General features: G+C 36.4%; 1 protein-coding gene across 1 annotated transcript in view; it reads left to right on the top strand.

Moving 5' to 3' along the window:
* The window catches only part of TMEM260 (transmembrane protein 260), a gene marked incomplete at its 5' end in the record, with an annotated part of 66,234 nt that overhangs the window by 6,085 nt on the left and 36,968 nt on the right, over positions 1-23,181 (top strand). Inside the window, 4 exons of the mRNA XM_029952185.1 lie at positions 231-262; positions 987-1,138; positions 17,414-17,591; positions 19,109-19,222. Coding sequence (XP_029808045.1) covers positions 231-262; positions 987-1,138; positions 17,414-17,591; positions 19,109-19,222 — 476 coding nt within the window. The remainder of the gene's footprint in view (positions 1-230; positions 263-986; positions 1,139-17,413; positions 17,592-19,108; positions 19,223-23,181) is intronic.

Here is a 23,181-nt window from a genome sequence, read left to right as displayed (position 1 = left end):
ACCTATATTTCCACTGACCAGTTATTAAAAACTATCAAAGATCATTTGTTCAGTAAGACCTAAGGGAGAAAATATCCTTAGACTATTTCATGCTGTTAAATCTCTACAGATTTACAGTTTTATCCAGTCAAATTAATGCAAAACCCCAGTGCAAGCATTTGGATTTTGAAAACTTTGGAGGAGTGTCATTTTCTAATAGTAATTATTGGTTTTACATTATTTTTTCACAGGGGAACTGATCACAGCCGCACATGAGCTTGGAGTAAGTATTAGTTTTATTGTTTAATCAATGCTCTCATTAACAGTTTTAGGAATTAAGAAAGTTTAATTAAGCATGGAGTAAAGTAGATTAATTTATTTTCAAACCCCAGTTTTTAGTAACTTATAAGTACAGTACGTGACAATTTACTTTAAGTTTTAAATCCAATTAAACTAAATTATAAAGTAAAGCCTTTACTATATATACAGTAGCTGGCTTATTATCACCCCAAATTTTGTATAAGCTATGGAGAATAAAATAAATCGGGTTAACAGTTTTAATAAGTTTATTATTTAATAAACTTTATTATGGTGCATGATCCCTTTAGGCAAGACCTTAGGACTGTCAGCATGGTGGTAATCCGATAGCAGTGTGGTCTTTCAACTTTCTAACCAATACGATATTTCAGAACCTGCTCTTTTTTTCAATAGCCTTTTGAATGACCCTAATGTACTGTGAACCCAGAGAACAAACTGCTTAAGAACCGACAATGAAATATGTCACCCTTTCTCTAGGTGACACCCCATGCGGTAGACACTGCCAAATCCACGAAGGAAAATATTTATTTGTATCGGTCCAAAAGGATTACAGTAGAAAACCACTGTTCAAACATTGAGTCGATGCCTCTTAATCTTGGTACTTGCCGGAGAAAAGGGCTCCTTTCCAATTAAAGCCAGTGTGACTCTTCAGTGGGTGAAAACCTTCTAACCCGCTGATTTTTCCGTAGGTCGCCCATCCTCCTGGCTACCCTTTGTTCACTCTGGTGGCTAAACTGGCAATTACACTATTTCCTTGCGGTTCGGTTGCCTACCGAGTCAATCTTCTTTGCGGCTTATTCGGAGCAGTAGCTGCATCATTACTTTTTTTCACCGTTTTCAGGTAAAGTAGTTGATCAGTTAAAGTTAATTTTGGCTAATTGGAGATGTAGCTTGCTTATGGTCTAAGTGCATACGTTAAAAAAAAAACAGCTTTTGTTGCTTGAATAGTTTTCCTTTCCTAATCACTCATGTGATTTCACTTTCTTAATTTCCGGTAATTTCATATGCATTTGACCCCTGAGATGATTACACAGTTGGTTGTGCTTCGTACAATGGAGTAAAGGTGTCACTAGTTCATTATCACAATTCTCTGGTTAGGCAGAACTAATAGGGTTTGTCATTTTATGAAGATGCAGATGGGCCAGTTTAATTCAACGATATGAAGTTCATCTTTTGGTAAATGGTAAATACCATTTAATTACCCACGGTGTTGCTGATGGGCAGCTGCCTGTCAGGGCCAGAGCTGGTACCTGATTATATTGTATTCTAAACCCGCACGTGTTGTCTACCTTTTGGAACGAGGCTATTAGCTGAGGAAATAAATTTGGGATTCGGCTTTAGTAAGGTTTCACTTTGTTCCATTATAGCGGTAGGGAAGGGAGGCGAATTAGATCGCACTTACTTCCGTGGTGGAAGGCTTTCTTCGTCTGGAAGGCTACCTTGCTTTTAAAAACTGGGTCATTAGTTTAGGGTGTTGGTAAACTTATTTGTCTTTGCCATTCCAGTCTCCATTCTTAACTCAGTCTCTCCTATGCCTAAGAAGATTATAGTAAAAAATACAAATGGTACTTCCTGCAAGGGGAGAGCCAAATTAAAACACTTCTTTCAAAAACTACTGCAGTTGTTACTATAAAAATAAATTTTTGTACCTAAATATGGTATAATTTGAATAGGCAATTTCAAATGCCATTTTTGGAGACTAATTTTTTAAATTTACATTAGTCATAATATTGCCCATCAGTTTCCTTTTTCATTATAAGTTAATATAAGTATGTAACATAAGTATGACTCTTAAGCTTACTTTTAAATTTATTTGTGGAAAACTTTCAGATTCAAATGTTGTAACTGTTGATCATTTGCTAGATTTTTATCTCCATTATTTAATTCATTTGTATTTCAGTCTTACAGGTTTTCAGTGATAGCCAAATCTTTAAGTATGAAATGTTGAAAATAACATCTCTACTTGGATTGATTAGTATTACGGATACTTTTTCCTAAATGATTAGAATAATCTTCTTTAGAATTGTTTCTCTTAAGTCTTTTGTAATTAAAAATTTGTCATTATTTATACTCAGAGAAAAACCAATCTTTTTTAATTTTTAAATATCTAGGTTGAAATATTGAACTTATACTGAATGTATAAATTAATAATTTTCATAAAACATTTAAGACAAAGGCACATAAAGGAAGTTAATGGTTGTATTTATTTTGATAGTTCACCTGCATTTTATTTGTTTTAAATTCTTTATCTGTATTTTAGAAGGCATTTCTATGACATGTATATTTAAATGCTATATGGCTATAAAAAGCTCTTATGCAAATAAAGTGATTTGTTTTCTAAAACTTTTCCATGCTCTTCACTATATTAATTGGTGATAACATTCCCCCAGGAAAACCACTGTAAAAATCATACACAAAAGTTTTTATCTTTACTGAATCCAAATAGCTTTGGACAATAATTTTCCTTTGAGTTGTCCACATTTTAAAGTACCTTTTATTATTATGCTTGATTATAATGGGTTTTAGATTAGCATACTTAACCTCTGACCCTTTTCTTTTAATACAGTCTTAATGATAAATTTGTATATTTGCTGACAGATGCTTTAAATCAAAAACTCTTAATATGACTAAACTGGATATTTGAGTGGTTTTAATAATGTTTTAGTAAGATTGTACTTGGGAAAGTTGCATTCTTTCAGAGAAGGGATCTAACAATATTATCTCTTACATACATTTTAATATGAAAATACTTCATTATTTTGAATACAAATAATTGACAAGGTACACGTCCTTTGGGAACAACCTAGTTCAAGTGGCAAATCTGTTTTGTCAAACAATAGACACCCTTCAGGAAAGAGCAAGCCATCTCTATGGTAATAGGACTAACAGTAGCCTATTGACTGAGTGGAAGAAGACATTATACAATGTCAGCTGGCTTGTTACAATTTCATTTGCTGTATGACCTGAACTTAACCTTTAAAACCTTTCTTCTGTGAATATAAACCCAGCAGCAGGACACAGTTTTTGTACAGCCATTACAGTGACAGCTTTTCTTCCCAGCCCCAGCGTATCGTAAATGTGTTCCTTTACAGGTTGACTCCTTTTATCAGAATTTGTTTAGGAGACATTTTACTACTTTATTCATTTACAGGCCAAATCATCCTCCACTTTGTTGTTGAATATTGAAGGGTTTTGATCTGTGAAACAGTTTTATTCTTTCTTTCCCCCATCACTTAAGAGCACATTACTGTACACGTAGGATTAGTGCTGACTGGTGTGCAGTAAATTAATTCTTTTAACAGGTTTAGATTTTTTTCAGGTAATTGTTCACAGAGCATTCACTATATTTAGCTCTTGGGGTGGACATAAAGACCTTCTGTACCTTTTAAACAAAGATTGCATTTTAAAAGCAAATTTCTGTTTAAATGTGTTGATGTAAAAAGCTCTATTTTTTTTTTTTCAATAAACATGACTTAGGTTGAAAGGACAATTTATTCATTGTTTCCAATTACGATGTAATTTTTGCTTTCCTTGCGTCCTTCTCTTGCTTTTAAAAGCCATAAGATGTCATTAACACTGCATTTTTTGTCAATCTTTCCTAATGGTTGGCAAGAACTCGTGTTTGTGCCTTGTCCTAATGTAGGAAGCATGTGAGTGAAACGGCATATGGAAAGCTGTGTGTGTCATTGTACTTTATTGAATCAAAAATCGTAAGATTGTGGCAGTTGTTTCTGTATGTATTTATTTATGTATTGTCCCCTTCAGGGGTACTTTCAAGCATTCATTATGTTAAAAGAGTTTAATGCATTTCATTTATATGAAATAGTATTCATTTTATCAATGTGTACATCTATGTTTTTAAGACTATGTAACGCAGTCAGTGATTTGAAGGAACTGGGATTTTCTCTTTTAAGGCCATTGAAGTGAACGATTTTTAAGTGTCATTGGCACAATGTTTAAAGTGTCATATTTGAAATTCACAAATCCTATTAATATAAAAAATAAGTTATAGGCCTTGTAAATCACAAATCTGAACATGCCTTAGCATTTCTTAGTACTTGAATTTCAAACTGATTTTCTAAGAAACATTAAACTAGGTCCTATATAGTTAATGAGGAAGGAGCACTGAAATCACGGTCACTAAACGTCAACTTGCTTACATCTCATATGTTCTGGTATCATTAAAAGGAAATGAAGTATGCTGATAGCATTGCAAAAAATTCTTTACCTCAGGGAAGTTTTAAATTGCTTATGATCTCAGATGAGGGTGTATCTTGTATCATTTATTTTGGGAGTTACAGGGCAGGAAATACATCCTCAACAGCCTTGGGAGGCAGCATATCCTTTCCAAACTATTATGGACCAACTGGAACTATAGAAGAATTCATTCGACATTGTTTGTTGAGGATTCATGTGACTCGAAAGTAAAACTATTTTAGTTTTCATAATCAAAATTCAGTGCTTATTTCAAAGGAATTACGACAAAGTGTCTAACCATTAAACAGCTTTTCAAGATTTTTTTTTCTAGGAGGTACTGTTTTAGGACACTCACGTAAAAAACTTTCTAACACTGTTAACATTATACAATAAGAAATCGGATCTCCTATCGTCAACTGCATTAGCCAGAATATATGAGTATTCATAATAATTAGAGGTATATTGAAACTATGCCTACATACTACAAAGAACTTACAACCAATTTCAGCGATATTTAAGTATCTTCTGGCGGATTGTTTTGTGCCATTATTTTATTTATGGGGTATTTTATTTTGTATAAGCGATAAAATTCTAAACATTATGCTGCTGCTAAAAATTAATTTGCTTAAACTTTTGGGAGAGGAATACTTGATTCTGAGCACTGCGCTGCATCTGCGGTCCTTACAGCTTCAGCTAAGACTCCATTCAACAACGAACAGAAAGTTAAAATGCCATACCTTAGAGAATGTAGAATCGCCTGCTTAAGGGACATTTGAATTTCCCAGCTCAAAGAGTATTTTAGATTATTGCCATAGAGAATAATGTGAAGCTCTTCCTAATTTCAGAGGTAACTATGCATAAGTAACAAATAGGCCCCAAGTTTTTGTAGTTGAAGAAGAATGGAAAGTACTGGAGCATTAATTTCCATTCAGGAGAATATCTGTCTTGATCCCTGGTTAATTGATCATATATTTCTCTCCTACTTGTATTAAAATTGCATTGACTCAGACTGGTTAAGCATATTAAGAGCTTGGTTCATTTGCATTTTCTTATAAGTAGAGGGACATATTAGGCTCAAATAGCAGCACTTCGTTTTGAAGGGGAAAAAAGCGGGCAAAAACTCTTTTTTAAGACTCTAGAGTCTTTTCTGACAGCTAGTCAGAGTTAGAATTAGTTCAAGGAAATGTTAATAATGCACTGGCTGGCCTAATCCCTTTGATATCACCAGGTATCCTCCTGTTCATGGGTTAATTGCTTTAAAAGCGAAGGCAATATTCTGAGCGGTGGGCCGCTTCACCTTTTCACAGCTGTTACCATTGAGTGACAACTAAATCCCATGTGTAAGATGAGGAAGAGCTCAATCTCCAATTGGGAGAAAATTTATGTAAACCACAATCCCTTCAGAATGTGCGGAAGTCATAGACTTTCTTGATTTACTCTGCTTTTCCCAGAAAGCTCTATTGTTCACTTTCCTAAGTCCCATCAACCCTTTGTAGCAGAATATCACAGCGGCAGCAGATAGCTTGAAATATATAAATGCTATCATAGCTCTGATTAATAGCAGTGCTTATGAGTCAAGTCTGATAACAGCGCAGCTCTCCACTCAATTTCAGATACTGCTAATGGAATCTGTCTTCTCCAATTGTAATATGAGAAGGCCTAATTTGCCATGGAGCTTGGAGCTGTCACCGGTAGGGGATTGTGGGGTCAGATGGGAGCTGCCAGGTTTTTGCCCTGCAGCTTGTATCTCTCACTTTGAATAGAGCAGCCCCCTGCCTGCCAGTTAGCTGATAGGCCGCTGTGGGGTTTATGCCACTATATACAATAGCAAAGGGCTGCATAGGCTGACTGTATAATTGTGAAGCTAGCTCATATTTCCACAGCTACTGTGCTGCATAATTTCTAATAAGTGGTTTTAACAAATGTCAGATTATGAAAAGTTTCCTCAATTACAAAAACTTATAAAACGTTCAGATTGCTAAATCTGTTTCCTGCCGAGATGTTGCCACTGGAACGAGTCATCAGTCATTAGGGCTGTAATAATAAATGCATGTATCTCTTAAAATTACAAATAAAATTATAGATCATAACTCATATAGATTTGCTACTTTTCAGAGCCATAAACACAGAAAGCTGCCTGAAGGAACTGAAATATTAAGATAGGCTTCATCCCGTTGCATAACGAAACTACTTAATACTAAATCTCAATTGTTTATTGAGTTGGTTAGCGTTGCTGATGAAAACAGTTGAGTACCCTCATTCTGCTGAGTTGAGTCACTTGGATCTTTTAAGTGTCCTTCGTACACATTTCATATCTTAATGTTTAAAAATGTAGGCAGCATCTTCTACGGTTTGGGTTAAAAGGGACTTAGCATGATGCTGTTGGCGTGGCCAAGGCCTCGGAGAGCAGTTGGCTTGGCTGGAGTACACTTTTTAACCATCCAGGTTTGCTAAGAATACCAAATACACCATCAAACTTGAGGTAGGGGCTGATTTGGGGGTCTTCTGTGTTTTTAAACATTTCAAACAAAATATGATGCAAATGTATAATTTGAGAGTCATGTTGAAGTAGGTTGCTTTCAAGAGTTCGTGCCTCCCAGTGTGCAAATTACTTGGCATACCATGAAAACTTAGTAAAAAGTAAAGTGTATGATGGTGATTTCTAGAAAGCCCAGTTCAGTGTTTTTTCCTATCAATATTTACATATAAGTTGATGAGATATAATAAAAGGAATTGTTCTAAACCTGGAATAACTTTCTTATGTATTGGTTAATGTATGAGTCTGATTTTGATGGGAATTATATGATTACACTTTATTTATGGAAGCCATTCATAATCTTACTCCCTCCATTTCAACTGGGTTTTTTTTTGAAGACTTTACAGTTTTTCCCCCAATGTTACTTAATGGCTTAAAATCAGGAATGATACTTTGTACTTTTCCTTTTAGCATGCTGGTAGTTGATATTTATGTAACTGAAAAGTCAGACTAGAACCAGTTTTCCTTTTGATTGAATCTCATGGAATGGAAGAAACTTTGGTAGGATTTTATCTGAAGTGAAAATAAATTTTTATTAAGTGTGGAAAAAGGGATTATTTGCAAAGTTATTAAAGATGGAAGTATTTTACATTTTTTTTTAAGATGCAGTGGTGGTGGCTTCCAAGATGGAGCATAATTTTTAAATTAATTAATTAATTTTCCAAGATGTAACTTTAATATACCATGCCCTAAATGATTGGTTTGTGTTAATTAGGTTCAAACTTTAAAATGAACAGAAAAATTCAGAATTAAAAAAATTTTAAATTTAAAATTTTTTAAATTTAAATTTTAAACAGAAAAATTTAGGTTCTACTGTTTTCTAAATGGCCACTGACGATAACTTGCCCGCAGAGTATTGGAGCATATTAGTTGCTCAATGCGTATTTGTTGCACCCGGGGTGAGTGACCTACTGTGTTCAGAGAAGTTCAGCAGCAAGTAGCTGGTTTCCCAGGTTGCCCTTTTTCCAGGTGCCCTGAAGAGATAAATAGATAAGTGTTGATTATGTGATTGAGCCAGAAGGTGACATGTATAGAGTTTTCCTGAACAAGATCCAGAAAGATAAGAACTTAGGAGGGTGAGGGTGGTAGATTTGCATTGGGTCCTTGCTTTCCCTTACTTCTTCCCTGTAAGCCATTACGTGGTTTTAGTCGTCAACAAGAGTTGACACTAACAGTAATTACTTAACAATAATTCTCGGAGGCTGCCTGCTCAATCCTGCTTACTTCAAGCAGGAGTTTGCAGCAGAGAAGGGAGGGCTGGGTACCTCCTATGTTGGGTCCTTTGCATGCAAGTAACACTGAAGACAAATACATTCATGAATTTTATGAGGCACGTCAAATGTGTGTTCTGAAAGAATCTCGGGTTTCTGTTATTTGCCTTTTGATTGAGGGTTAGACAAACATGTGACTACACATGAAAATCAAATACCACATAGTGGAAAGAAAAATACACCTTATCATCAATAGCAAACCTGTGTCAGTGGTGTAAATTGTAACCTCCTGATTTATCCATTGTGTCAACAGAGGAAGAGTATTCCATCAGTGAGAAAACTCTTGCACAATCGGTACCTTTCCTAGGAATTTTATCTAGGTCTCATGGATTTTGTGGACCCCAAAGAAGGCACTTGTGTCTTAACCATTAGGATTCTGAGCTTCATATTTGTTAGGATGATCTGAATCCTTACCCCATATTCCTTACCCCAGTGGGGAATTTTTGTTATTTGCATTATCTGGATGAAATTTTAAGTACTTGACCACCCTTCTCATACGTCTATCTTGCTCTTGGTAGATCTTTCTTTATTGACTCACTGCTGTACTTTACTAGGACATGAACTACATGACATTCGTGTTAACCCAAGCACAAAGCAATTTGGAAGATTTACTTACTGTAAATATACTGGAAAATATATTTTGCATGTAAAACAAAAATATGTTTATTTGTATAAAATAAGTCATACTTAAGTGACTTTTAGACTGTGATATTTTGAATCATCTGTATCACTGCTTTACTCCATTAGTATGAGCCCTTTAAATTCAGCATCTGTCTCTCAAAGTGTCAAAACTTGGATTTTGATTGTTAGTACTGACATGTGACTAGTTTTTACGACATAGTTGTTGTGTTATTAAAATGATCACGGTAATGGTGTTTTAAGTATGCGATCATTTCTTCATGTAGCCTCATAACCTGTTATCTTTCTATAAGTCAGGTTAGATTCTAAAAACATGTATTTCAGTTGAAGAAATGTGTTTTCTGACCTCCTTCTATGAGGCTCTATGAGAACCAAATGAGAATGGAAAATATTTTTTCTCATATTGTATCTAATTCATCATAAGGTGTCCTTAAGTTAAAATGGAAAATAGTTTAGACTGTTTTGTGATTCATTCCTGAGTTCTGGTGAAGAGACTTCCTATTTTATTCACTACTTCATTTGAATTTCTCTTTATCTTTTTTGTTGAAGCAGTTTCATCAGTGTCAATAGAAAAATGTGCCTCTTTTTAGTGAGCTTATTTTAAGATGCCACTTTAACATGTTAAGTGTATAAAAATAAATTTACCAAGTCCTTAGTCGCTTTGTAAAAAATAATTAAGCATATTTATTCAAAAGAATAAAATGAAAATGGAAAGTGGGACCCGTGAATTGCCAGGTGAAAACACAATGGTGTTTTTTAATTATGTCATTTTCATTTGAAAAAAAATCCTAAGACTGCTTTGATGGGTGGATGACAGTTGTTTAGCCTTATTTTGATGCTACTTCTATTAGTAGTCTGTCTGTACATTTGACTTTATGGACTGATACCAAACAGCTCATTTCGTGGACTCAGAATAATAATTTTATTTAAAACTGATGCTTAAGTAATAATGTCAGATTGGACATTCCTCCCATATATATTTTTCTTTCTCTCTTTTTTTTTTAATCTTAGAGAGAGGGTGGGGGGAGAGAGAGAAGGTGAGTGGGGGAAATGGGCAGAGGGAGAGTGAGAAGGAGAAAGGGAAAGAATCCCAAGTAGGCTTGCTCTATGCTCAGAGCTAAGCCGTGGTGGGACTCAATCCCATGATCCAAGATCATGACTGAGCCAAAATAGTAGTCCTACGCTCAACTGACTGAGCCACCCAGGCATCCCTCCTTCCATATATTTCTAAAAGAAAGATTAGTTAGCCAGAAGCTTGGCCTACCAATTCACTTAATAATATTGCACTCCATAAGGTATATGAATAGCATTTCCTTCTACTTACATAATTTAACTCTGCCCCCCCCACCCCAAATTGTATGTTGTACCCCTTTCAGGAAAAAAAAATTTGTGGTATATGTGTTCTGGTTGGAATTATTCCCCAAGAGGCACCTGGGTGGCTCAGTCAGTTGAGCGTTGGACTCTTGATTTCAGCTCAGGTCATGATCCTGGGTCATAGTATTGAGCCCCGCATCGGGGCTCCAGGCTCAAAGGCAATTAGGTTCTCTCTCCCTCTGCCCCTCTCTCCCACTTGTTCTCCCTCCCTCTCTCTAAGATAAATAGATAAAAATAAATAAATAAATAGATAAAAAATAGCATTATTCCCCAAAAGAGATTACAACTAACTTGTCTAATTATCCACTCTGGGGCACCCTTCATTCAGAAGGATCATATTTGTCTAGGCTCATAAAATAACAAAGACCTCATGAATCAGAATAGATGATGGATTAGTTGGAGGCTGTAGATATTCTATAGGTTCATACAAAAATACTTTTTTAAAAAGATTCATACATAAACAGATAATAAAAGGGTTTGCTCAGTCATCTTGTTTGCTTAAGAATTAGATTCACCTTCAGACATATTCATCAGTGTGCATTTTATGTCATCACCTAAGTGATTTCCGTAAGAAAATCTTTTGCACATTTAATGTCTTCTGTCTCAGACTTGCTGTGGTTTATTGATATGGATCATTCATTGATATTTGGCTCAATAAGACAGAAGATGAAAACTTAATTTATTTGAAATTTCTGAAAGATATGAGAAAAATTAAGGAACTTTATATATCAGTATGTGAGAGGCAATATGAGTAACTGTAAATCTATATTTTCTTATCTCCTTTGAAGTATTTACTTACAGACAAGGAATAAAGTAATATAAAATTCTTTTAGATAAATTATGATTTCTGTACTCTTACCAAAAGAATATCTAAGCCCTTGAATTAAAGTGTGGTGTGGAAAAATGGATTATTCCTTAGTTTCTGTAAGGTACATCGACATGGACAAAATAGCATAATAAAAATTAATGTAACAAAATCAAACATGAATCCTTTAATAGTTCCCTCAATTTCATTTGTTACTAAGGTACCACTTTTATAATAGTAAAGCACAACAATGAAAAGCAACATGATTCTTAAACAGAATTTACCCCAATACCAAAACATCTTTTCTTTCATTTTTTTTGCAATTAAAAAAAAGCCTAATTTCTAAATAATAGCCTAAGTAACATTATCAAACATTATTTGGAAATAGTTAGACTTCCACTGAGATGATTAGAAACCATTGTTAGAGAGCATTAAAAACTAAAGATAAAGTATGTCTGAAACATATAGGTGGAAAACCCTTTAGTTTTCTAAAAATCAAAAGGCTTTTGTAGGGACATGTGCACATATACATGTAAAGTGAGATAAACTTTTAATTTTTAAAATGCACAAATATGAAATGGTGCTATCAATAGTCCAAAATAATTCTGTTGGCTTTGTAATACATTATTTAGGGGATTTTAAGTTCCCCATATCTGGCTTCCTTACTATATTTTGATTAGGTTACAGTTAAAAGTTTCTGTTCCTCAGGAATGTAAAGTTTTAGAAATACAAAAAAATATGTCCATTCAGTACCCATTTAATACATTTAGCTTAATAGAATCTGGAGAAGAAGCAAACTACACCAGTCTTATTGAAGGTACTTTAGGAACAACTTCTTGGAAAGGTGTGCCTAACAGCACTCCTCATCAACAAAGAGACCCAGAGATGGAGGAGAAACAGCTTGCAAGGACAGGACTTAAAACTCGTGTAGTGTTGCTAGAACACAAACTATGAGATCGGTTATGTCAAAAAATGAAGCTACACATAGGCTGAGACCAGATCATAAAAGGTGTTGCCTGTCATAATGAGGACTTTCTAAAACGTTTTATAATCAAAGAGGAGTCATTATAGGGTTGGAGGCAGAAATGTGCAAGATCAAATATGTTTTGAATCCTTCATTCTGGTGGCAATGGTGAGCCGAGGGCTGGAGACACACAACATACAAAGCCAGAGAATTGATGTGAGCCTAACAGCTGAGATAGGGCAGTAGCGGTATGGGCCGGGAGGAGAATGAGTTTCCAAAACGTTTATGAAGTAAAACAGGCAGGATATGGTATGTTCGACATGGAGACAGGGACAGGAGCCTTGACAGTGGCTTTAGGTTTCTTAGGTAACTAAACTAGGTAGATAATGAAAACACTAGGACAGAATACAGGAGCAGGAATCCTTTAGGGAGGAGGATGAGAAATTAATTTTGCCCACGTTGATACTCAGGCTCTGTGGGACATCCAGAGCTGGAGTGGCTTTGTGGTGAGGTGTTCCGCAGTCAGTTGGCGATATTTCAGTTCGAAACTAAGGGGAAGGTAGTACGACACAGATTTGGTTGCTTCGGTTTGTAGTGGGTAGCTGAAGTCAAGATAGTAGCTAAGGCCCCCCCATGTGGAGTATGTCAGAGTGAGAAGAGTTCTGAGAATGAAATCTTAGAAACACCAGCTTTGAAGGCGATAACGGAAGGAGGGGAGCCACTCAGAGAAAACACAGAAGGAAGATCCAGAACCACGGAAGGAACACCGAAGGCATGAGGAGCCCAGGTCAATTCAGTAGAGTGTGTCTGGGGCTGGGATCAGTATGGCAGAGAGGTCCTGGGAGCCTGTTGTATTTGGAAGTTGGATGATAGTTGAGTGCTATTTTAATAGAATGCTAAAGTGAGAACAGAGGCTAGAGGCTAGAGATGTGGACAACAGGAAACTAATACTCAACCTAACCGTGATCCTAAAATATCTTCTTGAAATCATCTTGACTTCAACTTGCTCTTTAATCATTTATCTCTGTCTCATTCGGATGAAATGAAGCAAGCTCAGATAATGTAAGATGCCTTGAACAATGTACCGAGGCTGCCTAGCTGCGGAGTTCAGTGAACGATCTGAAGACCACCAGAGTTGTCAGAAAGTCCTCATGCTTCCCGTGGCAGACATCAGCCTTTGACTTGTCAGCAGATCACAGACTCCGCTTGCAGTGTGATGTGGGGATCACATGTCCTTGTTGGCATGCGTATGATGTCATGGCACTGGCCCGCACACCTGTCTTCCTATGCAGCATTCAACTTGCAGACTTATTCATGTGTGCTGTACTGCTTGTCTTTTGGGACAAATACATGGTTTTAATGAAAATCTTATGGTTTTGAGAACAGCTTTGTTAAACTCTTTCCCCTCACAGGCTGCTTTCAGTAATAGAGTCTAGTCTTGTTTAAATGGCCTGTTCCACCCTTTACCAGTTTGATGTCCCCTTCCCCAGCCAACTTTCCACTACCCGACATGACTTTAGCTTTCAGTTTCACTCATTTCCTCTACACTTGTCTTCCATTTAGCTGAGACCTAGAACTCTATGCTCCTACTTTTTACTGCCTTCATGAGCCCTCTGCTGCTTTGCTTCCTTCCCCATCCAATCTAGGCCTCGTGGTTCATGACAGACTCCCTTCCCTCTTGTCCTTCTGCCCTACCCACGTAGGAAAGCCACTAAGCCTGGCTCTATCCAGCCTTTCCACAGCCATGCTCACAGCTCCTGCCACTCCACACCCACAGTCTCTGCAGCCTCCCTGAGCCTTTATTGCTACGTGCAAATCCTTGTATGTGTCCCTCCTCAACTTGCGGAGTTTCCCCCCAACAGATGGTTTGAATTGTCTGTTTTTCTTAGCCCACTCATTTATACATGCTACGTGATCAGTAAATGGTGATCGATTCTGAACCTTAGCATAAAGCAGATTTAAAGGCAATTTGTTAAAATACGTGTGTTTTCATGGATATTCACTGTTTACAAAAGGTTGCTGAAATTAATAAAATTCGTACAAGCTTAGCTTATATATTTTACTAGGAAAACCACAAATCAAATAGTAAAATGATGAGGTCTCCAAAATATTTTGTATTCTACATATCCTATATATGGATGCACACATTCTCTTCTTAGACATACTGCTGTCTCTTCTGTTTTTCACAAAGCTATAGCATCTTAGCATTTATTTTCAGAATTTTCTCACATAGTTTCCCTTGAAAATGTCATAGAAATAACACAGAGGGAAGGCAGTGTGTTTCAGTCAGGGCTCTTGGATGCAAGCAATGGACTCTGGCTGTGTCTCACAGAAAAGAAATGTAAAAAAAGGAAGTTGAGAAGAACTCTATAGTAATACAAAAGACAATCTAAGTTTTCAATGGGCAATGAGTCCGAAATTTTTAAATGGGCGGTGGGTCCAAAGAAGACATACAAATAGCCAATAAGCATTTGAAAAGATGCTCAAGGTTGTTACCCACAAGCCATATATGTGTATTGTTTTGTTTTTAACCATTTAAGAATAAGGTGTATAGATGGTATCTTTTTACCCTTCAATGCTTCAAGGTATGTTTCTTAAAAACAAGCACATTTTCTTACAGATCCACAGTGCACTTCTTAAAGTCAGGAAATCATCCCTGATAGAACACTGTTCTCTATAGAGGTGATTCAGATTTTGCCAATTATTCCAATAATATCCTTTTTAGCAGAAGAAAATTTGAGATCATGTCTTTTATTCTGTTGTTGTACCCCTTTAGTCTTCTTCATATAGACACATGGTAGTTTTGCTTTTCATTTTTGTCTTTCAAGACCTTGACATTTTGGGGGGTATGTATTGGCCAGTTATTTTGCAGAATGTTTTTCAGTTTGAATATGTCTGTAGCTTGAGGTAATACATATTGGCAAGATTATAGAAATGAGGCTCTGTTCTTTTGATTGGACCAGATCAAGAAGTATATGACATTTGTCCCATTTCTGGGCTTTAACTTTGATCACGTCGTTAAGATTGTGTCTGCCAGGTTTACCACTGTAAAGTTAGCATTTTTCCTTTTGTAGATAATCTATTTCTAGAGAGATACCTTTAGACTTATGTTCATATTTCTGTTACTGCAAAATGTTTACCCACTAATTTTGGTATCCATTATTCTGATGATGATGGCTCCAAAGTCCATCATTTCTTCTACAATTATTAGTCATTGACTTTCTATGGACTTTCTCTTCCCTCATTTATTTATACTATAGCTTATTTATTCATTGGGTTGCAATCTATTACTATAATTATTGATATTCAATTTGTCCCTGATTTGGCCCCTTTAAGCTGACTCGTCCTGTTGTCATGTCCCCTTGTAGACACTGCCTTACGTTCTGCAACAAGATATTTCAAATTCATTTTATACTTGAGCTACCGCAGACCTGGAATCGGCCATTTTTCCAAGGAAGCTAATTTGTGTTTTTAAGTAGAGGAAGAAACCTTATATCTTATGCTGACTTTCTAAAGTAGCACTGACAGATGAAGCCTGGAAATTCCTTCAAAAAATGTTACCGTTCTTTAAGATTAATTCAGTTTCTCATTCACTAAGTTTTCTTTCTATGCTTAAAGCTAAAGACTTCCAGTATAAATGAAATTTAACTCCAGTTCATATTTCAAAACTAACGTCAGAATAATTATCAGAGGCAGTTACCTGCCATACATGTTCTAAGATGAGCTAGAAACCTGGGAATTGAAGAGAAATTTGAGAAAAGAGTAGAGGTTGAACAAGTAGAAGCTGTGAAGACATTGAGTTCATGGGTACAGCATGAGCAGAGCTATGGCACTGGGAGTCAGCATGTCTTAATAAGTAATTTTGAGGACCCTAACTGGTTGGTAGAGAGAATAATGTAGGTAGATAATAAGAATGATAGAGAGTAATTAGTGGCTAGGTACTATTCGTTGGGAGCTTGGATTCCAACCTGATTCATTTCCTACAGGCAACAAAGAGGGGGACTAGGTAGTCATAAAGAGCATGTTTTAAGGAGTTTAATGTGATATTATATTGCGGAATTGATTGGAAAACAGAAGACAAGTTAGGAAACTATTAAAATAATTGAGTCTAAGATAGTAGGAGTACAAGTTAAAAGGAATTTGGAACACAATTTAGAAGGAAGAAATGCCTTTAGTATGTTGAATCAGGGTCATTGGGAGAATGGGGAACTCTGAAAGAGATAGGAAACTGATGGTTTTTATAAGGGAAAGAAAAGAAAAGTTGGAAAAAGGACCTCAAAAACAAGTTCAGTGATATCAAAATTTTGTTTTAACTTTTTTTTCTATAATGCTTGATTAAAGGCCAGAACCACTTCACAAAATTACTTCACAGCTTTTTACACAAAACAGTACAGTTTAAAAGTGATGACATATAATATAACTATTATACACCGTAATACTTGCTGAATTCTAACACGTGTTAGAAAGAGATACTTGGTAACAGTTTTTTCATCACTTCAGACTTCTAGTGAAATAGGAAGTTGCTATGCTTTGATAATGCGCTAGCATATTCCTCCACGTTGCTAGTCTCAGATCAAATCTCTAAATTGAGATCCAGCTTCCTGATCGATTTGAAATGTCTGGCTCCCATTGGCATTGGGGTTGAGAAATTTGTTTTCAAGTGTAGCATTTGATTCTTTTTGTGTTCATCAAGTTCACATTCCCATCCCTGTCTTTAAAAAAGAGAATACATTGTTTTCAACTTCCACCTTGCATCAAGAACTCACTAGAAACTAAGAACTTAGCTTTCAAGATCTTAAAATCACCAAATATTGTGACGAAGAAGCCCTTGCCCTATGTTGAGAGATACACTTCAGTGTGGTCGTGTGGCAGGTCCACACATGCCACAAGAAGGGGTAAGAGCGTTCCCGAGTAGATCATCTGCCATTTCATTAATTTTTACAACTCAACCTAATTCCATCTTACCCAGACCATCCTTCGTCGGGGCGATAGCAAGAAAAGTGACTCTGGTTTGTTATCTCTCTAGCTACTATCACTTCAGGCTTCCTGAACTGGCTCAAATCCTAAAGGTTCCATCTAAGAACTAAACCTCATTCAGTCCACAGGAGACCCCGCCGGTCCGTTCCCTTGTATTAATAAGTTAATATATGGACTTGCTAATTAAAACATGTGGAAGGAAATTATTACACGGAAGAAATGTATTAACCATATAATGTGTTGGGATAGGGCTGGGTGACTGTCATAATTTCTTCTGTTACAGTTTCTAAAAAGGAAAATAAAGTCGGTTCTTTTTGTTGGGAAAGAAGATTTCATGTTATCTGTGTTTGCAGGCTTTCTGGCTCTCATGCTGGAGGAATCCTTGCTGCGGGGGTGTTTTCATTCTCTCGTCTAACATGGCAGTGGTCCATTGCAGCAGAGGTTTTTAGCTTAAACAATCTGTTTGTGGGGCTGCTTATGGCTCTTACTGTACATTTTGAGGAGGCAGCAACCGCAAAAGAAAGATCAAAGGTAACCTATTTTGATCAAAGGAAATCACTTTTTAATTTTTAGACAATTGCTATATTTCTTTTTAACTGTGGTTTTGGCACTGTGTATCTGTTCTGATTAATGTCAAGGTAATTTAGGCATGTCGAGAGAGAAAATATTCTGAGTTCTTTTACGGTGACCCGTGATAGCCTTCATGAAACATGGGACTCTTTTTCCTCTCTGAGTTCAGAAGCTTCCTAGAGAATGAGAGGACTGGGAACCCTTCTGAGTCCTGTGGGAGAGAGAGGCTTGGTGGTTAACCCCCCATCGTGTGTACGTGTATACATGGAGGGTCGTCAGAGGCCAAGCTCCAGACTGACCACCTTAGGTTATATGCCAATATGGTACATTTACTGACTCTCTAATTGCCAAAAAGATCAAATTTGTACTATTGGGGTGGGGTGCACCTGGGTGGCTTAGTCAGTTAAGCATCCAACACTCCATTTTGATTTCAGGTCATGATCTCACAATTGCGAGATCAAGCCCCACATCAGACTCCCTGTGGGTGTGAAGTCTGCTTAAGATTCTCTCTCTCAAAAAGAAAAAAAAAATAATACTGTTTTTTAACTATGAAAAGAATATCAAATGTATAAACAAAGTAGTTCAGAAGAGGTTACAATGAATTATAAGGCAAATGCTAATATCAAAACCATTTGAAATGTGAAGGAACCCTGTCTTCTAGGAGCTTACAGTCTACACATTGGAAAGTCCAAACCATCTTGCTATAGGCAGCCTTTTGTTGCTAAAGAATTTACAAACAGAAGAATATCCTGGCTTATCTGGGGTTTCCATACATAGTTCTGTGCTGCTTTAGAGTTTATTTTTTGTTCAAAATAAACTCTTTTTCTGATTTTGAAAAATGCACGCATTGAAAAAAAGCAAAAGCAGCACCCATGACCAGGTTTCTAAATAAAAATTGTTATACTTTATTTTACTTATTTGTTATTGAAAATTTTTTAACATTTATTTATTTTTGAGAGAGAGAGAGAGGGAGACAGAGGATCTGAAGCAGGCTCCAAGCTGTGAGCACAGAGCCCAATGCAGGGCTCGAACTCCTGAACCAGGAGATCATGAGCTGAGCTGAAATCAGAGTTGGCCACTTAACTGACCAGGCACCCCTGTTATACTTTATTTAATAGGAGAAAAAGTGAAACAGAAAGAATGAGCGTTAGTTATTGGTTTTTCTTTAATGACACAGTATCCTGTTCTTGTTAGGACTTTTCTAGTCATCACACAGAACTTTCAGAAACTTAATCTGAAGGCCGTCATGTAAGGTCAAACTGCAATGATTTGATGAGAATGGGAAATGTTATAAAAAATACTATAACAGATACATATTAGTGTCTGTTAAAGTGTGACTGCTTGTATCTAAGAGGTTGACTTTAGCCTGACCTATGTATGGTACAAGGGCTTGGTTTTAATATAAAGAAAAGCTTTTTATCATTGTACTTACTTATGAGTTTTGGATAAATTTTTAACTTAGATTTTTTTTTTTTCAGATAGCTAAAATTGGTGCTTTCTGCTGTGGCCTTAGCTTATGTAATCAGCACACAATAGTACTGTATATTTTGTGCATAGTACCATGGATTCTCTTCCGACTTTTAAAAGAGAAGGTAGGTTTTTTAGTGTTTTTAATAAAAATTTGTAATGTTTTATTAAGGCCCAATACAACACTTATGGCATCAGAAAACATGGAGCTTTAATTTTTTTTTTTTTAGTTTTATATATTGTAAAAGTGACCTTAGGCTCTAACAACACTGACTAGAAAAAATATAGGATTTACAAAAATTATGCAGTATTGATTGCAGTGGTATCAGCTTGTTTAATCATTCTCTTACTGATTCTTAACAGCACCTTGACAATACTAGACTGAAAGGAGTTACACCAATAATAACAGATTTCCTTGATTGGTTTATAATATGTTCTCAGACAAAGGCTGGTGTATTCACAATCATTTATTCATTCATCCAGCTGTTTGTGGAGCCACCTGCTCTCTGCCAGATGCTCCTCCAGGTGTTAGAGATGCAGCACCCAGCATGGCGAGACACCATCACAGTTACTGTGACGCAAATAATAAAATCTCTGGCAAATAACAGTCCTGTTTTCTCAGAACAGATTTCCTGTAGACTTCGAGATGATTTATTTTAGTTTTTCCTTTCTCTCAAAGGAAAAATGACTATTAATTTAAATAGCGGTATAAAGCAATGTAAGGAAATGACTGTACTTTGTAAGGCACTGGGAGGTGTTATAAGAAGGCAGGGAGCTGAGTTAGATGGCAGTTTTTGGAAAGACAGAAGCCCTTTATTCTGTCAGCCTTCCTCCCAGAGGTGGAAGCAATCTAAATACAAATTCAACACAGGAGGCATTTTACTTAATTTATTGTCTATTTGTTTGTGAATTATACCTCAACTACATTTATTTATCATTTTGTTATTTGTTGCTATAGTCAGAATTATTAGAAATCGGAAAATACATGTTTAATAAAATTATTATCCAGAAATAGGGAAATTGTACCAAAACTTAAGGTAGTTGTATTTACTATACTTGAACATATTTTATTTTTAGCTTCTGGCAACAAAGCAAAAAGGCTAAGTGCAGGTTATGAAATTCTTATTATGTGATAAAAAATAAAAATGGAACATGACAATTGACAGGAAAGATCAGCTTTTTCTTGGAACTGAATTCCGTGAAGTCAATCACATACATTTTGTAAGGAATATTAGCATAGCAGTGGTTTTACAGAATATACAGAAAGTTCTTTATCTGGCTTTTTTTATATAAACCTTTTATTTTTATTTTTATATATTTTTTAATTTTCTTTATTTATTTTTGATACAGAGAGAGACAGAGCACGAGAGGGGGAGGGTCAGAGAGAGAAGGAGACACAGAACCGGAAGCAGGCTCCAGGCTCTGAGCCAGCTGTCAGCACAGAGCCTGACGCGGGGCTCGAACCCATGAACGTGAGATCTGACCTGAGCCGAAGCCGGAGGCTTAACCGACTGAGCCACCCAGGCGCCCCACCTTTGATTTTTAAAAGTGAAGATATAACATAAAAAATATAATTCAGTGAAGACTTTTCCATAGAGTAAAAACCTGAGGAGGCCCAAATATTTTCCTTTTGGATTGATGGATATGCAGTTGGGGGTGCACTGACACCCTGCTATCAATAATCTTAGCCAGGCCTTTTTTTCCAGTCTTCATTTTTTTCCCTTTTTCTTTTTCCAACTTATTGAGATACAGTTGACATATAATATTATGTAAGTTTAAGGAATACAAGATAATGATTTGATGTATGAGGTCACCACAATGAGGTTCATGAATACATCCACCACCTCACATAACATAGTTAAAATTGTGTGTGTGTGTGTGTGTGTGTGTGTGTGTTCAGAACTCTTAAGATCTATTCTCGTAGCATCTTTCAAATGTACAGTACAGTACTATAGTCACCTTGCCATCCATTACATCCCCCAGACTTACTTATTTTAGAACTGGAAGTTTGTACACTTTGACCACCTTCACCTGTTTCTCTCAGTCCCTAAACCCCGCCTCTAACGATCACCAATCTACTGTCTGTTTCTGGGGGTTCAGTTTTTTAAGATCCCACATATGGGTAAGGTCATACAGTATTTGCTTTTCTCAGTCTGGCTTATTTATTTCATTTAGCATAACACCATCAAGTTTTATCCATATGATTGCAAATGTCAGAATTTCCTTCTTTTTGTGGCCAAATAATCCTCCATATGTTTTCATTGTTTTCTCTTAGGAGTTTTATAGTTTCGGGTCTTAGAATCAAGCCTTTAATCCATTTTGAGTTAATTTTTGTATGTAATATAAGATACTGATCTAGTTTCATTCTTTTGCATGTGACTGTCCAGTTTTCCTAACACCATTTTTTGAAAAGACTGATCTTGGGGCGCCTGGGTGGCTCAGTCAGCCAACTTCAGATCAGGTCATGATCTCACGATTCATGGGTTTGAGCCCCACATCGGGCTCTGTGCTGACAGCTCAGAGCATGGAAACTGTCTTCAGATTCTATGTCTCCCTTTCTCTCTGCCCCTCCCCTGCTCATGCTGTGTCTCTCTCTCTGTCAAAAATAAATTTAAAAAAAATTCTCTTTGAAAAGACTGGTCTTTTCCCTTTGTATATTTTTGCCTCTCTGTCATAAATTAATTAGCCATGTATGTATGGGTTTATTTCTGGGCTCTCTATTCTGTTCCACTGATGTATATGTCTGTTTTTATGCCAGCTTTAAAGTATAGTTTGAAATTACGGAGCATGATGCCTGCAGCTTTGTAGTTCTTTTTCAAGATGGTTTTGGCTATTTGGGATCTTTTGTGGTTTCATGCAAGTGGATTGTTTGTTCTATTTCTGTGAAAAATGATATTGGAATTTTGCTAGAGATTGCATTGAATCTGTAGATTGCTTTGGATGTTTTAACAATTGTAACTCTTCCAATCCATGAGTGTGGAATATGTTTCTACTTATTTGTGTCTTCTTTAGTTTCTTTAATCAGTGTCTTATTGTTTTCAGTGTATGGGTCTTTCACCTCCTTTGCTAAATTTATTTGTAGGTAAGGGTACCTGGGTGGCTCAGTTGATTGAGTATCCAACTCTTGATTTCAGCTCAGGTCATGATCCCAGGGTTGTGGGATGGAGTCACGTCAGGCTCCATGCTGAGCATTCTCTCTCTTTCTCGCTCCTTCTCCCTTTTCCTCTCCCTCTGCCCTTCTTGCCCACTCATGCTCTCAATCTCTAAAAAAATAAATTTAAAAATATATCTGTAGGTATTTTATTCTTTTCTGATGTAATTATAAAGAGTTGGTTTCTTACTTTCTCTTCCTGATATTTCATCATTACTGTATAAAAGGAAAGCAATAGATTTTTTTCATATTGCTTTTGTACCCTGCCACTTTACTGAATTCAGTTAGTAGTTCTAACAGTTTTATGGTGGCGTCTTTAGGGTTTTCATTATATAAAATCATGTCATTTACAAATAGTGACAGTTTTACTTCTTCTTTTTCAGTTGTATGCTTTTTATATTTTTTCCTATCTAGGGGCGCCTGGGTGGCTCAGTTGGTTGAGCAACCGGCTTTGGCTCAGGTCATGATCTCATCGTTTGTGGGTTTGAGCCCCTCATTGGGCTCTGTGCTGACAGCTAGCTCACAGCCTGGAGCCTGCTTCGGATTCTGTATCTCCCTCTCTCTCTGACCCTCTTCTGCTCAAACTGTCTCTCTCTCAAAAATAAATAAATAAATAGAACATTATATTTTTTTCCTGTCTAATTTCTCTGGCTAGGACTTCCAATACTATGTTGATTAAGAATGGTAAGAGTGGGCATCCTTGGCTTATTCCTGACAGTAATGGAACAGTGAGAAGCTAAAAGCTTTTCCATTAATGTCAGGAATAAGCCAAGGATGCCCACTCTTCTTGAATGTATCATAGATAAGCTGCTATATAACGATTGCCACTTCAGATAGCTGTGAAATTAGGTGATTAACTAGTTGGTACCTAACCTTCTAATTTCTGTATAAGTCTAATTACATGAAATAGAAGAGGGGGTTTTGATTTTTTAC

The sequence above is a fragment of the Suricata suricatta genome, chromosome 9, assembly GCF_006229205.1.
Source record: "Suricata suricatta isolate VVHF042 chromosome 9, meerkat_22Aug2017_6uvM2_HiC, whole genome shotgun sequence".
Taxonomy (NCBI): Eukaryota; Metazoa; Chordata; class Mammalia; order Carnivora; family Herpestidae; genus Suricata; species Suricata suricatta.
Note: the sequence above shows the minus strand (reverse complement) of the source record. Positions and strands in the feature narration are given on the sequence as shown.